The following is a 16,296-nucleotide window of genomic DNA, read 5'->3' on the forward strand; positions in this document are numbered from 1 at the left end:
GGGTCCGCCTTAAAGATACTTTCTCACATGGAGATACTTAACGTAAGTTGCTTTTGCATCTGCTCGAAGTGGATAGAAATATCCCTAGGAAACATCCCCTTTGTGTACAGCTCTTAAGAGCACAGTCTTCTGGGTAATTGAGATCTCTGGGTAGCTATGGTTTTAAATTCATCCTCAGAAAAAACATCTTTTGGAGTTAAGAACAGATGCCGTGGAGTTAGGCTACCCGGGATCCCCCTGAACTTCACGCTTTGCCAGCTGTGTGGCCCTAGGCAAGCTCTTGAACTTTGTAGGCTTTTTCTTTCTCGCGTTTAACATGGAAATCATGGCACTTGCTTCCTACTGTTGGGTGACGAGGACCCAGCGCAGTAATGCCTGGGTTTGCACTCCTGTAAATATTAGCGGTTCATCAGGTTTCTGCATTTACTTACCTTCTTCTTTAATAGTCAATGAACTCAACAGCCTTGTTGTAAGTATCGCTTTGGTTCAGTGAGTCCGCAAGGTCATCGACTATGAAGGGACAAGGGAGGGAACTGAGACATATAAAGGCAGACTTTGGCGAGTGGGAAGTTCTCAATTCTCGGACACGTTTAACATGTGGGGACTTCCTTCACGCAACATTTAGTAAGCGTAAAACATATGTTACATTATATGTTAACGTTCTGTCACAGAAGGGGTTAGAAAGAAATGAGCAAGAAACTTTCCCAGAGGTTTAGAGACATGCTCCCTCTGGCTTTGATTACCCCAAGGACAGGGGCCATTCCTTCATTCGACACATTTGTCGGATAAGCCTGGCACTGTTAAGAGGCGCTAAGGTGAATCTATCAGTGAAATAAAAAAAAAAAAAATTCCTGCCCTTATGGAGCTAATATTCCAATGGGGGAAGACCAATAACAAATGGGATAAATAAAAATAATACATGTTAATGGTGTTAAATGTTACAGGGAAAAGTAAGAAAGGGGGGGCGGGCTATGCTGGAGGGCATGATGGCAGTTTTAAATCAGGTGGTTCGCGAAAGCCTCCCTCGAAAGGGGCATTTGGCCAAAGATCTGAAAGCAGAGAGGATGTGTGTCAGATTTAGAAGATTCCAGGCGAAGGAAAAGCAAGTGCAGAGACCCTGAGGTTGGCGTGTTCTTGGTGACTCGGGGGAAAGCACTCGTGGCCACCTTCTCTTAGGTTCTACTTTAAATGTCACAGAGTCTGGAACACAGGAGGCAAATTATTGCAGAGGTTTTAATATTCTCGGGGAAGCACAAAAGAGGCACCAGAGAAAACATTTACGTGAAGGAGAAGCAGTTTATCTAGTTGCTGTGTCTGTAACTGTAAATGGAATTCAGCACATTGACGTTTCGGGCCTTTCCACGCGGAGCCTCGGAAAGGGGTTGGTCGGTCAGCAAGACCTGTGGGCTTTGCCACTTGGTTCTTCTCCGTCTCACCTGAGTGGGGGAAGAGATGTGGGCTGACAGGTGATTTCCAGCCCCGGGTAACTAGTTCTTAAGTTTTCTAGTCTGTCAGTCATCTCACAGATGGGAGAGAGTGCACCAGAAATCCGTAGAGGGAAATTGATAACTTCTGAAATCAACGTCGTTGACGTATCATTGACGTACCCCCCCCCCAGTGCAGCCATTTTTGTAGGAGGTCGGATGAGTGTTGACAAATCTGTGTACCCCGTGATGTGCTGATAAATACTAAACAAGTGATTCTTCCAGAGGAAAAGAAGCCCTAATTTTGTAGTCTTTGCCGATTTTTCCTGATACGTTAACACTTCCGTCCTTGTTGATTTCAAGTCACAAGCGTGATGTCATTGAGCAGGGTGTTGGGGAGAGGTGAAATTAGATCGTAAGCCTACAACGAACTCGTTCCAGCTCACCTAAGCACTTACCAGTGATGTCATTATCCCCGCACTGAAGATACAGAGTATTCCCAACCTTCCACATTTCTCTAGGTTTTCCCAGTCAGTCCCAGCTCCACGCCTAGGTTGTCGCTGATCCGTTTCCTGTCATCATCGTTTGACATAGTCCTAGGATTTCATACCAGTGGCATTCTGCAGGAAGCGTTCTTCCGCGTCAGCATGAGGTTTGGAAACTCATCGACGTTGTTGCATACATCAGTAGTTTGCTCCTTTTTATGGTTGGGCATCTCGCTATGGGGATATACCACAATTTATTTTCCATGTACCTGTTACCATTTACCTGTTGCATTGTTTCCAGCGGGGGGCCATTATTAAGAGAGTTGCTGTAAACATTCCTGTATCAGTTTTGTTTCCAAGTAGAATTTCGTTTTTTTTCCCTGGGTAAATACCCAGAAATGGAATGTCTGGTTCATGAGGAGGAGGTGTATTTCGTGAGAGATTACCAAACGATTTTCCAAAGATATTGGACCGTTTTACACTCCCACTAGCTACGGGTGAGAGTTACAGTGTTCCACAATCTTAGAGCATGGTATTGTCTGTCCTTAACCTGTAGGCATTTGTGTGTGCGTACAGAACTATTATGATTTAAATTAGCGTTTGAGCATCTTTGTACATGCTCATTGGCTGTTTGCATATCTCCTTTTGTGAAATGTCTTTTCAAATTCTTGCCTGTTTAAAAAAATGTGTAGAATGGGGGGTCAGTTACCTTTCAAAAGGGAGTTCAGAATTTGGGGAAATCTGTAAATTAGAGAGGGCAGGAGGGAGAACAAGGCAGACAGCGTTCATGAAGGTGACCACAGGGTCCTTGACATGACTGCTTCGTGACCAGGGTGACCAGGTTTGATGGGGAGTTGTCTCAGGTTAAGCGCTGAAAAGTTCCATGTCCCTGGAAACAACTCAGTCCTGAGCATGGTTGGTCACCCTCTAGAACTGTGTATGAAATATTTGCAAACTGTATGCCTGGAGTATATAAAAAATGTGCACACTCTATGCCTGGAGTCATTAGACTGGAGAGGATCTTAGCTACAGCACAGGGGAGACTGTTGGTGGTGAATGAATTCAGAAAGGCTGCACAGCTGCTCAATGGGGTCAAAGTCACGATAAAATATGGGTCTTCTGGCTCCTAGCCCTCTGCTCAGAAGTCCATAGCTTACTTGTGACATAAGCATTTAGGGACATCTGGAAGGTTCTCTCTTGTTGGCAGAAAATAAAAAAACCCTCCAATCACCCTCCGATCATTGTCTGACAGTGTTTTTTAAAGTTATAGATATAACGGACTCATTTATTTAGCTTCAGTTTTGATTTTCTGATCAAATTCAGTTGTTCCTGGAAGAACTAAGACATTGAGTCTTATCAGTCATTTACACTTTAGTATAAAATGGTTTATTAAAAAAACTTTTCTAAGAGGAGTTTGGTTTGAGAGAGGGTCACGTTAGGGAAATTCTGGGTGCAAGGGTGAGAGGCTTCTACTAAAGAAGAAAAGGCACAAATGCTTGACAGAATTAGGAACAAAAGATGAAATTTATCAACTTAGTGTCAAATAGGGTTATGTTCCTAGGCCGGGAAGAGTGTGTGTATGTGACTGCACAGAAAAGGAGCTTGAGAGGGGCCAGAGGGAAGGAATTATTCTCCTTCCTTTTAGGTGGGATTAAGGAAAAGGTTGAGCTTTGGTGATTCTGCTCTTGATTTTATACTTCCTTATACACCTATGGTTTCTGATTTATTTATAAAATGCCCCTTTGTTAGTTATATATTGTTTCTTGTTTTAGCCCTTGTTGGTATTTCATGACAGATAAACACAGTCATCTTTTGTTTTACGTTACCCTGGAGGAGCTAGATGGAATGCCTGCTTATAGATAACATTACTGCTCTGTTTTCATACTCTGTCTTTCTTTTGAATAACTCCCAACATGTTATGACATTTTTCTTCTTAATGTTTATTAAATGCCCTCAGCGTGCTCAGTGCTGTTGAAAGAATATAAAAGACACAATTCTTGCCAATAAGGGACATGCATATTAATAGAAAAGAGACACAAACATGCTTTTAAATCTATATATTTAGATTTTAAAATGTGTGTCCCTCTGAAAGGTGAAAGATTACTTTGTTCGAATGATGGAGAATGATTGAACTAATGCACACTGCTCGTCAGCCGTTGTCTTGCAGAAACAAAAACAGCATAGAGACGTCTCAGCCTGCATCACCTTCCGCACCATAGCCTTGGCAGTTAAGGTGGCATGAAATTATTTCTGCTGAAACCAGCCTTAATTTGATGGTCCTGTTATACCAGAGATTTTGAATCAGCTCTAGCTCTAACGTGTGCGACGGTAGCAGCTCAAGGCTTCCGATGTTCACGTCGTCAATCAGTAGTCTTTGCCGAGAACCTATTCTGTGTTGAGCTGTGTACCGGGAGCTGGAAACAGAATAGTAAGCACCGTGGTTGTGTCTCCATCTCCTTGGAACGTACAGGCATAGAGTTGGGAGCACAGACGTTGAACAGATAATTGTTCTAATCGAGGTATAACTACGGGCATATATTTTTGATTCTGGGAGCTGGTGGGAGCTTAGCTGGCCTGGGGGGTTGTTTTTAAAAAAATTTTTCTCTTTAGTTATTTATCTTTAAGAGAGTGAGCCTGCGCAGGGAGGGGCAGAGAGAGAGGAGGACAGAGGATCCCAGTGTGGGCCTTGAACCCACGAACCCCGAGATGATGGCCTGAGCCAACGTCGGACGCTCAACCAACTGAGCCACCCAGGCGCCCCTGGCCCGGGGGTTTTAAAGACTTTCTACCTGGGGTGACAGATGAAGGAGGAGAGGGAGGAGGCAGGGGGGCTCCTTGTCCGGCAGGTCAAGGGAGCAGCAGGTCTGACACAGGGAGCTGAAGAGGCCAGTGCAGCCTGAGTCCAGGGAACTGAGAGCCCGTGTGACCCATGCTGTGGCCAGAGAGCCGGGTTAGGCAGGCCCCGCAGGTCGGAGTAGGAGGATGGTCTTCGTTCACCGAGCACGGTGAAGCGCGTAGAATAGTTCCGGGCAGAGCATAGATGTTACTATGATAGGATTACTCTGTTTTACTGTATAAACTATATTCTTCGTTAGCGTTCAAAGTTTCTTTTCACAGCAGAGGGAAGCCCCTACAACACGTAGGAAGGTGTACTGACGTGTGGCATAGCCAAATTTGCCTTCTGGGGCGTTGCTCCGGCTGCTGTTGTAGAAAACAGAGTTGGGAGAGGAGATCTGGTGCACGTGGCTCTGAGAAGACCAGAAGCAGCTGTACTCCTCGAACAAGAGGTGGGAACAGACACAGTGAGTCATCCAGGGGCCTGTGGCTGACGGGTGCCCCATAGCCCGTGACTCAAGAGGAACGTGACTCGGAGGGGCTCGAAGTTGCACGAGAGTGTGTCAGGGGTTGGCTCCGTTTTCAGAAGTTCTGATCGGTCCAGTTTTAAGAGTTAGTAGGAAGCCTACGACGGGACCCAGTGGTTCTACCTGGGAAGGCATCTCGGTAGAGACTATTAAGTAGCTTGCAGAACTGGTCGAGAAGGCCACGCGTTCAGAATCGTTCCCCCACGTCACGGAATGGACCTTGGCAAGAGTTGCCGCTTCGTCCTCAACAAAACGCCGAGGAACGGGGAGGCTTCCCGCTGCTGCCGCTGGAGGTCTCCTACGATCTCTTACCAGTTCGTCTGGAAAACGGGACGGGCGGCACGGATGCGCAGAAAGCTGGTGGCCAAGACGTCGAGACTCCTTCCACCCCTACGGCCACGCACGTAAATCCCTCCGATCACGTGCCCCACGATGCCGTGGTCCGTCTTTGACTGGCAGAACCTTAGTCACGTCAGAACCCTAGCTGCACCGAGTCTAGCTTTTTAACTCCACAGTGTAGGAGAACTCACCAGAAGGATGGGGGGGTGAGCCCACCTCTAGGATGCACCCTACTACCTGGGTTCCCCCCCATGCGCGACATCGAACAGGGATTTGCGTTTTCCCACCTCACCGTGCTAGCTGTATACACGTGGGCAGAGCTTCGATGACCTCCTTCATCCAATTAGAGGGATGAGATTTATCTCCCAGGGTTCCTGGGGAGCATTAGGTTAAATATGACAACATGTACAAGAGAGGTCAGCTGCCTGGTGCATGGTGGGCATTCCATAAATGAGACATCAGTCAGTCCCCGAACACCATTGCACCACTCTCCCGAGGAAACAGAAGCCCTGAAAGGCGGAGACAAAATACAGCTTACCGCCCGAGAGATTCAATGGCCCGCATAAACGCGGCTCTTGTGCCGGGCACGCAGACTTTGGGGAGCACATTCGTCCCCGGAAAAGAAGGTGGGATTTGAGTATGTGCCCTTTAATGTATTTGTGTGATTTCTTTCATTTTTAAATCGTTTTTGTTCATTAAAAAATAGCGCACACACATAAACGGTGAGAATAAGAAAGGCCCTCTTTGCAGTTCGAGTGTTCTTCCTGAAACATCCTCTACTCATGAGCATATACGTAATTCAGATTCCTTCTTTGGTCTCCTACAAAAATTGGGTCCTGTGGTCTCCCTCCCTTCTTTCTTTCCTTCCTTCCTTCCTTCCTTCCTTCCTTCCTTCCTTCCTTCCATCCCTCTTTCTCCCTCCCTCCCTCCCTCCCTCCCTCCCTCCCTCCCTCCCTCTCTCCCTCCCTTTACTACCTTCGACCTATGGATTGTAGCTCGTTGTTGAGTTGTTTGTGTTGTTCTGCTTTACAAACTTTGCTCTAACCTCCATTCTCAGACATAAGTGGCCGTATCTGTCCAATAAGTTTTAGAAGTGGAAAGCCTGGGCCAAAGGTTAGGTACAGCTTAGAATTTATGGATAGCACCAAATGGCTCTCCAAACGGTTGTCTCGGGGCTAGCTCTTGACCAATCCTACGCAAGCCGCATTTGTGCCTACGTCCTCGCTGAGAGTGTATCATCAGACCTTTTGACTTTTGCCAATTACGTCAGGGAATTTAAGAGGTGATACTAGGGGCGCCTGGGTGGCGCAGTCGGTTAAGCGTCCGACTTCAGCCAGGTCACGATCTCGCGGTCCGGGAGTTCGAGCCCCGCGTCGGGCTCTGGGCTGACGGCTCGGAGCCTGCTTCCGATTCTGTGTCTCCTTCTCTCTCTGCCCCTCCCCCGTTCGTGCTCTGTCTCTCTCCGTCCCCAAAAAAAAAAAAAAAAAAAAAAAGTTGAGAAAAAAAAAAAAGAAAAAAAAAGTTAAGAAAAAAAAAGTTGAGAAAAAAAAAAGAAAAAAAAAAAAAAAGAGGTGATACTAGGGTAGACCAAGAGGAATCCTGACCAGGGGATAGAGGCAAGGGATCAATTGCAGGATAGGAGGTGAGAGAACGTAGGACTTATATTTAAATTGAAAGGGAGAGTGGTAATGTGACGCTGTGTGTCAGGCAGTGGCTTGACCAGGCAGTGCTTGTGTGACTACATTCAGTCTTCGTAACCACATTCACCCATAAACATTTCCCCCCCCGGCCCCCGTTTGACTCTGACACTCGGTATGTGTCCACTGTGTCACCTATTTTACAGTTGAGGAATGAAGGCTCCAAAACGGTTAAGTGACGTATCTAATACCCCAGAGCAAGCGAAGCGAGGACAGGGGCTCTGTTTTTCAGCTTCGTACACCGTACAGAAGCCCGGGATTCCAGTCTTTACCAACGAGGCCATGATGGATCTGAATATGTTTTCAGGGTATATCTCATCCATATTTGAGTTTACCAGTTCAATTGAGTTCAGTTATTTCCTACATTCAAAGCGTTTCCGTTATAGTTGCATGGCCGTGGTCTGGAACTCACTGACCCTTTTCACACGGGCGATAGGGTCTGTGTCACGTTCTTCCTCAAAGATTTTCTGTTCCTTTCCTCAAGAACTACTGTGTTTACCCAAGGAGCACTCTTGACAAAAGCTACATGAGATGAAAGCTCTAAGCTTCTTGGGATTTTAAGACTTTCTTATAAAGGATTACACAGCCCATTGTGAATTCTACCCTTAGTCCTCAGGAATCGTAAGATTGGCTCGTGAATCCCTCCTTGAAACACTCTTGGAGACTGAGGCTGGCATCTGGGCCCTCCCCCTCACTGTTTGCTGCTGCTTTAGACAGAGTCCACGATCTTTTCTGGGTACATCTGGGCAGTTTCCCCGTGAGTTAAAAATGTGTGACTTCAAATTGTCAAATCTAGTAATGATTAGAGACCTTAAGTTAGAGCATGAAGTCCCAGCGAAGGCATGACTCTTAAATGGTGCAGTAGTTGGGTTGATCATCCCTATTAGAGGGGTGCGGTGGATAATGGAAAATGTGATGGAAAGAAGGAAATTAAAAAAAAAATAAACCTTTTATCTGGAAAAATAAAGCTGGACCAATGACTTTTTTTTTTTTTTAATTAAGAAAGCCCAACTTTTGAATTGTCCTAGTTGGAAAATATCCTGTTGATGGTCATTCTTTTAGGGCAGAGCCATGGTCTTCTGGAGAAATAGACATTGGATGTAATTACCCAAAGGGGGGAAAAAAAGGCGGGGAAGGGGTCTGTGTCAAAGAATGGAATTGGAGAGCTGCGGTGGTCTTAGAAATTAACTAGTCCAACCTCAAGTTTTGTAAGAATGGAAATGGAAACATAGCGAGTACATGGGATTGAGCCAAGAAACCATTTCTGAGCTGTGTCAGCCGGAATGAGAGCCAAACTCTTCTGTCTTCGTTTGGTGTATTGTTCAATTTCCATGTATGTGATCCGTATCTTATAATCTGCTGAGGGACTATGACTGCCTGGGATTTTGTTTGTTTGCCTCAAGTGGACAGTGACTCGTTTTCAGAGCTATCCTGAACAGACCTAACTTTTTAACTAAACAAAGGGTACACAAACGGGAAGATGAATTTGTTAAAGAAGGGACGCAGATAACATGGACCAAACTGTTTTTTTGCACGGGATGCTTAGTCGATAGGTAGGGTCTGTGATCTTTGTCTTGTTTTAGAAACTGCCATCCGACTTTGAGCTTTGCAGTAAATGAATAACCGCTATGTATTTATACTGTCTACTTAAGTCGGGAAACAAACCAAGTGGTGTTTTCTCTGTGAATGACCAACTGCTCAGGACTTGTTTCAAATTGATGATATAAATAATCTAACAAGGTCCCTCATTGTACATTTCTCGCAGCAAACAGAACGCAATGTGTTTTTATAACCAGATAGCTATTTGATTTTTTTTTCTCTTTCCCACATTTGGATATAAATGGATATAGAATTACTTAAAATGCTGCATATAAATTAAACATTAAAAGGGAGATACAGAGAGGCTAAGCTGCCCCATTATAATCTTTAGTTCCGCAGTCCCTGCCTCAAGGACACTCCATTTCATATCACATGTCCTTCTTTTGAAAAGTGATCACCAAGGTTCAAGTAACATTTAAGCATAGCAGACAACTGCATAATTTATGGGCCTTTTTTCTTTTTTGTTTTGTGTTCTTGTTGTAATGAAAAACAGGAAAACAGCAGACTCCCTTGAACTCCATTAACTCCTTTTTGTTCTTCCCCTCCTGTCTTTGCAGATCGGAGCCCTGAAGGACTACTACCATTTCTATCATAGCAGGACGATTAAAAGGTCAGTTCTCTCGAGCAGAGGAACCCACAGTTTCATTTCAATGGAACCAAAGGTAAGAAGAACCAGTTGGGTGGGGACCAAGAGGCAAAGCTTCTGCATTTTTCATTGGTAATATCACACTGGGAACCGATGACCAGCGTGAAGGTTCAAATTTCAAGAGCTGCCCTACTGTCCTTTGGTCCGCTGTCTTGGCTTCCTCTTCAGACAAACATAGACGATGGCTTGATTTGCCCCGGAATAGGCCGTTGCCGTAAAACACTGGTACAACAGCCGAGGGGGATCATAAGGATGGGTCCTCCCGGAGGAGGGAGGAGTGTGGTGGGAGGAGATACTGATCGATTCAGAAGTACTGAAGGAATAAAAATTCCACACCACCGTAACAGGTCGCACATAGATCTGGGGTCCTATCCGGACTCCATAGCGGGGTCTCTAACAGAATCCGTAGGTCAGGCCTCAGGTCGCCATGGATCCTCACAATTTCAGCTGGCATGGATAGAGCCGTGACATTGGCCACCCGGTGTCTGGGACAGGAAGGACACTGAACATGGAAGGGATAGAAGCCGGCTCCTGCCCTTGAGGGAGGGCGCGTCAGGTGTCTTTCTTGTGCGTTGTCTTTAGTCTATGCCCTTTTGGGTTATACAGACAACATACCCCTTGCAAGTACGTAGGAGGAGGTGTGATACGTCCACGTTTTCCCACTCCATTCTAGAGAGGTGGGATGGTTCTGCACTGGGAGGTAGGAAGCTGAAGGATGTTAGGAACAAAGTAGTCACTGGCCGCTGAAACTCAGGGTGCGTTACATACCCATCCTTATTAAGTTACAGAAAGGCCTTGACTCCGAGAGGGAGCTACTTGGCCCCCCAGACGTGGCAGGCGAAACGCAGAGGAGAGAGCAGCTGTACCAGCCTGCCCTGGGTCCTCTGTGGGCTCACTGGTGACTTTGTATTGATCAGGAAGGTTTCCTTCCCCCATTATGTTTTGCCACATGAGCTCATTTTCAAATAAATTGGCGAACAAGTCCCTACACGTGAGCAGTAGCAGGTCTCGCCTAGAGATTCTGCGAAAATTGTATCCCTTATTAGAGCAAGAAGTCCTTATTTGAATTAATATGCAAATCGTGTTTGCCACTGGAAGTCCTGCCCTCTGCCAGGTGCCATGGTTCGCCTTGTTTAATTTGTTTCTGGAATAGTATCACCCGGCGTCCGTGATCATGAAATTGCATCTCGGTGATTTGAGGAAGCACATTTCTTGTAGGTCCCAATTTTCTGTAACCCAGTTTTGGGTTATGGGAACAGCTCCTAAGACTTGCAGTCCGGTGGCCTGAGGATTGTAAATTTTTTTGCCCCCCCCCCCCCCTTCATCTCCCTTCAGAATTGAATGTCTTTGGAAAAGCAGTCTGTCGGGACGTTCTTGAATTAGCTAAATTTTTGAAGCAGAGTCACGTTTTTCATCTGCTAACCAACTTTCTTGAAGCTTTCTTGAACTTCAGTAATTAAAATGATTCCAATTTCGTAGCTCATGTGTGTAGTCAGTGTGAATTTGAGAAACCAAATACGAGTTGGGTTGGGAGGTAAGAACAGAATGTAATGAGGCATTGTGTTCATAATGAAGGATTTACTGAATGTGGAGTTGTTTCAGACTCTAGTGTTATCTTGGGAAATCTTGGTCTTCCTTTCCTCTTATCTCAGTGCATCAGATAGCTTACTCGGGATCCGATAGAGATCTTGGATGCTGGCCCACATCACACCCGGAATGTATGCCCTTCCTCACTGAGACCAAAGGGGTAGGGCCATCTCAGGCCAGCTCTCAGGGACGTGCTCAATTCCCCTTCCTCCTCAATAAAAAGAACACCCCTTGGGAGAACCATACCTAACTCTTTATTCTGACGCCTCCTGCCCTCATTCCCACCCAGCTGTTTATACGAGAGGCCGCAATCCTACCAACTGGGCCCGTGGGGTCCCTCAAATTGGGGGCTGTCTACAGTTTCTAGCAGATATTTCTTACAGCTTGTTCGTTCATTCATTGGCCATTTCTTGAGCCTCTAGTATATGGCAGGCCCTGGGTCAGGCTCTGGGGATTTGGAGATGTAGTTGTGCCCTAGGAGAACTCACCGCAGGCCTCCACAGTCGCCTTCAGGGAAACTCAGCACATTACGGTGCTGCTCAGTGTGGGGGATGGGGGAGCAGGTGTGAGGGACGTGTGCTACGTTATTTCTCCTGTTCCAGCTCCCTCCTTGAAGAGCTCAGGCCAACATGGGTCATTATTACTATTATTATTATTATTATTATTGTTTTAAAGTTTATTTATTTTGAGACAGAGGGAGCATGAGCAGGGGAGGGGCAGAGAGAGAGAGAGAGGGAGAGAGAATCCCAAGCAGGCTCCGTGCTGACAGCACGGAGGCCGAGGCAGGGCTCAGTCCCATGAACCGTGATATCATGACCTGAGCTGAAATCACGAGTCGGATGCTTAACCAACTGGGCCACCCAGAGGCCCCTCATTATTACTATTTTGTAATGCTGAAAAACTTTTTACTTAGAGCAGTCGCAAAAACGTTGTGCAGAATCCCTATCTCAGCTGCCCACATCCCCCAAATGTTGTTTACGTTTTACATTTTACCATTTGATCGTATTCTCTCTCTCCTCTCTGTCCACATGCACAACGCACACCCCGCCCCCCCCCCCGCCCACACGTGTAGGTGTGTGTCCGTAGCTGCGTATAGAAGTGTTTTTCTGAAAATTTGGGAACAGATTACACACACGAGGCACCTTTCGCTCTACATACTTCACTGTGTATTGACTAAAACCAAAGACGTTCGGCTGCTATAACCGGAAGTACAAACGGGTCACGTTCTGGCCAAACTCTGGACATTAGCCGTCATTTAATGTTGTTATCCAATCTAGCAATTTCGTACAAGCTTTGCCAGTTGTCTCTGTTCTGAGCCAAGAATACGTGTGGTTGTGTTTTTCCCACGCCCTCTTTGTATACCGTGTCAGACTTCTTTTTATTTTTTCTTCCTCCTTCAACTGCTAGCGCTTTTTTTGCAAATTACGGGCCGGTTATTTTGTGGAACATCTGATGTCATGATTAGTTCAGGTTTAGCAAGAGCACCGGAAGAGTGCCGGGCTCTTCTCAGAGCATCACATCGGGATGTGCATGATGTTGATTGGTTTCATTACTCATGACTTTGACTTTGGTGACTTGGTGGTGACACGTGTGGTGTCTGCCTGTTTTCTCTACTTTATTTTTATTTTATTTTACTTTATTTTATTTTATATTTTATTTTATTTTACTTTATTTTTTTTATCATTGTTTTAAGCTTCTAAGCTTTGGGGTAGCTTCTTTTTTTTTTAATGTTTATTTAGTTTTGAGAGAGAGAGAGAGATAGAGAGAGAGAGCAGGGGAGGGGCAGAGAGAGAGACACACACACAACATCTGACGTAGGCTCCAGGCCCTGAGCTGTCAGCACAGCCGGATGCAGGGCTTGAACCCATGAACCATGAGATCATGACCCGAGCTGAAGTTGGATGCTTACCCTCCTGAGCCCTCAGTCTTCTCTACTTTAAAATGACTGGTTTCCCCTTTCTGATGAATAAGTGTTTTGTGCGGAGATCCTTTGAGACCGTGTCACTGTGTGCTGGCTAACTTTATGTGGCCAACTCACAGCCGATCTCATTGGGAGTATAAACTAGTGTCCGCGGGACTTCCTTTCTTAGGAAGGTCTTCGTTTCTTTGCCGTTGGGTGTGTGTATGGTGGACGGCTTGGGTGCTAGAGTGGAGGCACGTGTGTGATTCGGGTGATGGGGCCACGTCAGTGGCTTAGAAAACGTTGGCAATGCGTCATTTCTGATTGCCGTTATCTTCAGAGAAAGAAACTGAACCAGTGAGTTGCAGGAAATACACACAGTAAACACATCCTGGCTTTTGCTTCCTGTAGTAAATTGCACGGTTCCCCCCCCCCCCCCCGCTTTTGTTTTTATTTAGAGGGCTCTTAAGAAGGAAATGCAAAAATGGTGACACTATAAGAAGGATCTTCGTGGTGCTAAGAAAACGCTGTGGTCAGTTGGGGTGCATGAGCCCAGGGAACAAGAATAGCCTGGTTTCCATGTGTTAACATTATGTTATGATTAGCTTTTTAAATGACAGTGATTCACAGACTTCTAAGACAGCATCCCTAGTATGGTAATGACAGTCTTGCAGAGAGTGTTGGTACATTATTACAGCAGTTGGATCGCGGACTCTTACGACACTCTTATCCGTGTCTTTCTTTTTGACTGGCCAGCTTTTCTCCAAGAGACCTCAGCTAAATTTCAGGAACGACGGTTTTGAGTTAACATTCTCCGAAGCCTCTTATTAATCTGTTTAGAAATCTTTGCCAGCCCTCTGGCATTTGGTCAGGGAGGCTGTCGTCTGTAGAGAGCTTCAGAATGGAAGTTCTTTATAGCTTTTGTGTTGCCCATGCAGACAAGGGACATGTGGAGGCGGGATTTTTTTTTTTTTCATTCTCCTCCTTCTTACTCAGAACAGAAAAATCAGAATCCTAAATTTCCTATTACAGTAGGAGCTTAAACGTAAAAAATAAAATAAAATAATTTTTCAAAAAAGAACAAAAAACTAACACCAAGCTGCCATTAAGTCAGGTCTCCGTGTCTTATCCATGTGTGATCGGCAAGCACAGGTTATTTTGCCCATTAGATTTTATCTTGAAAATTCTGGCCTTTCAACCTCTTATCTTTTACTGAGTTCAAGTCTGTTTACAGGTCAGTTTTTATCCAGATCTAGGATAGAATCACCTTCTTTAAAAAAAAAATTTTTTTAATATTTATTTTTTTTTTTTGAGAGGGCGGGTTGGGGGAGGGGCAGAGAGAGAGGGAGACACAGAATCCGAAGCATCCAGGCTCTGAGCTGTCAGCACAGAGCCCGACGCAGGGCTCGAACTCACAAACCCTGAGATCATGACCTGAGCTGAAGTCAGATGCTTAATTGACTGAGCCACCTAGGGATCCCTAAGGTCACCTTCTGCTATGGGGTAAGGGATAGGCACCTCTCCTGTCTAGTCTCCTCCTAAAGTTCAAGTTTGTCAAACCGCCCGATCACGTGGATGTGTACGACTATGTATCTCATTATAAAAAAAACCTATTCGTATAATATTATTTACTGCAGAATCGTAGGACCTTTAGATTTAGACTTCTCTCTTTCCTACCAATGCTGGCATACCTTCCAGTGTCGTCCTAAGAGGGAGTTTTTCAGACCTGTTAAGTAGGCCCAGTGACAGAGTTCAGTATTGGACAAAGGAAATATTTCTATAATGGAAGAGATTTAACTTGTTGAGTTATAATCTGCTTGCTTGTAACTTCTACCCATATTTTTGCCTTCCGGACTTCTACATAACAGCTCTTTAAATATCTGAAGCCCCTTACTTATTATTCTCTGGAAGCAGTAATTGTCCCTCTGTAAATGTGGGCCAGAATTAAGTGCAAGCCTTTAGCTCACAAAGCTATTGCCCATTCATTACATTTATACATAAGCCATTTCCTCCGAAGAGAATTTTCAGGCTGAGTGTTCAAGCATCGTACAACGACAATAAAGGGGTATAGAGAAAGGAAGGAGGAGAGAAATGAGGTGCTTGGATGTGGTTAGCAAGATCAGATGGAAATCAGACCTGGGAAAGAAGACAGGTAAGTTCAGGTTCCTTCCTGACCCAAGTCGGTACCTCCTGTGCCCAGGATTTGATTTTCAGATGACTAGCGTTTTTCCTCTTTTTGCCTCAAGACGGAAAGACATGTGATCATGTGACGGGGTACGTGTCCTGAAGTGTTCCTGAAGGGCTGTACAAATCCATGTCGTATCAGTCAAGCCCCGTTTCCCCATGGATTCACCTTGTCGCTTTGGACTATTTTGCCTCTGCTTCTGATTGATCTCTGATTGGTCCAGGCAGACAACTAGCACATTAGTTACCTCTTTTTCGTAGCTCTGAGACAGACGAGTTCTAAACTGTTCGCATGCATCCGATCACTAGCAGAGCCTTGGAAGTGAAGAAACCTTGTTTGGAGAGAGATACATGCTCAGAAGCGTCTGAACTCAATCTTCCCGGACTCCCAGCCATGAACCGCGGCTCCGCCTTTTTCCTAATAAGACTGCACTTGGCCTGACGCGGCTGCGGAATTGGCTTCACCTGAGTTCAGGTGCTTCCTGTTCAGGCCACGCTCCATTTCCTCTCGCCCCACCTGCCCTCATTCCAGCCGCTCCTGTGAACTGTTTTTCTTTGGCAGGTTAATTTTCTGCTCTTTGCCTTTAAACGTGATAATAGCTTAATGGTTTGACTTTCTTTCGTGAAGTGCCGGTTTCTAATTGAACATTCCTGGGCTGGTGCCCATCCAGCCGTGTGCGATGATCCTGGGTGCGTTGAGGTGGGATGACAGTGGCCATGTTCTCTCAGGCAGGCACCCGAGGCCTTGTGTTCTTAGCAGCTGTCATCACTGTGACGGTCACGCATATGCCTCTCAGCGTGTCATCGGTGAGCGACAGTTTCCGAGTGTCCCGAGAATGAGTGCTTCTGGAAGCAGCATGGGCTTGCATCCGATGATGTGTAGGGAGGACGTGGACGTGGCAGTCAAGGGGCATACTGGGGGCTCTCTTCTTCCAGACTGCCTTCTTTGCCGCCTTTCCCGCTGCAAAGTGCAGCCATTATAGTCAAGTCCTGTCTCGTTTTGGGTAGTGCTTCCGTGTCTTTGAAAAACCCCTCTAGAACACATATACGCTTGGCAAAACCTTTCGGCCGCG

The 16,296-nt window shown here is 45.7% G+C and overlaps 1 protein-coding gene across 4 annotated transcripts in view; it reads left to right on the forward strand.

The window, feature by feature from the left end:
* The window catches only part of PCSK5 (proprotein convertase subtilisin/kexin type 5), a 461,238-nt gene that overhangs the window by 32,708 nt on the left and 412,234 nt on the right, over positions 1-16,296 (forward strand). For 3 of the 4 annotated variants that reach the window (XM_023243354.2, XM_023243355.2, XM_023243356.2), the window contains exon 2: positions 9,464-9,568. In XM_023243354.2, the coding sequence (XP_023099122.2) occupies positions 9,464-9,568 (105 nt within the window). Of the gene's footprint in view, positions 1-9,463; positions 9,569-16,296 lie in introns of those variants that run through there. The other variant, XM_045043151.1, reaches the window with a different exon arrangement.

The sequence above is a fragment of the Felis catus genome, chromosome D4, assembly GCF_018350175.1.
Source record: "Felis catus isolate Fca126 chromosome D4, F.catus_Fca126_mat1.0, whole genome shotgun sequence".
Taxonomy (NCBI): domain Eukaryota; kingdom Metazoa; phylum Chordata; class Mammalia; order Carnivora; family Felidae; genus Felis; species Felis catus.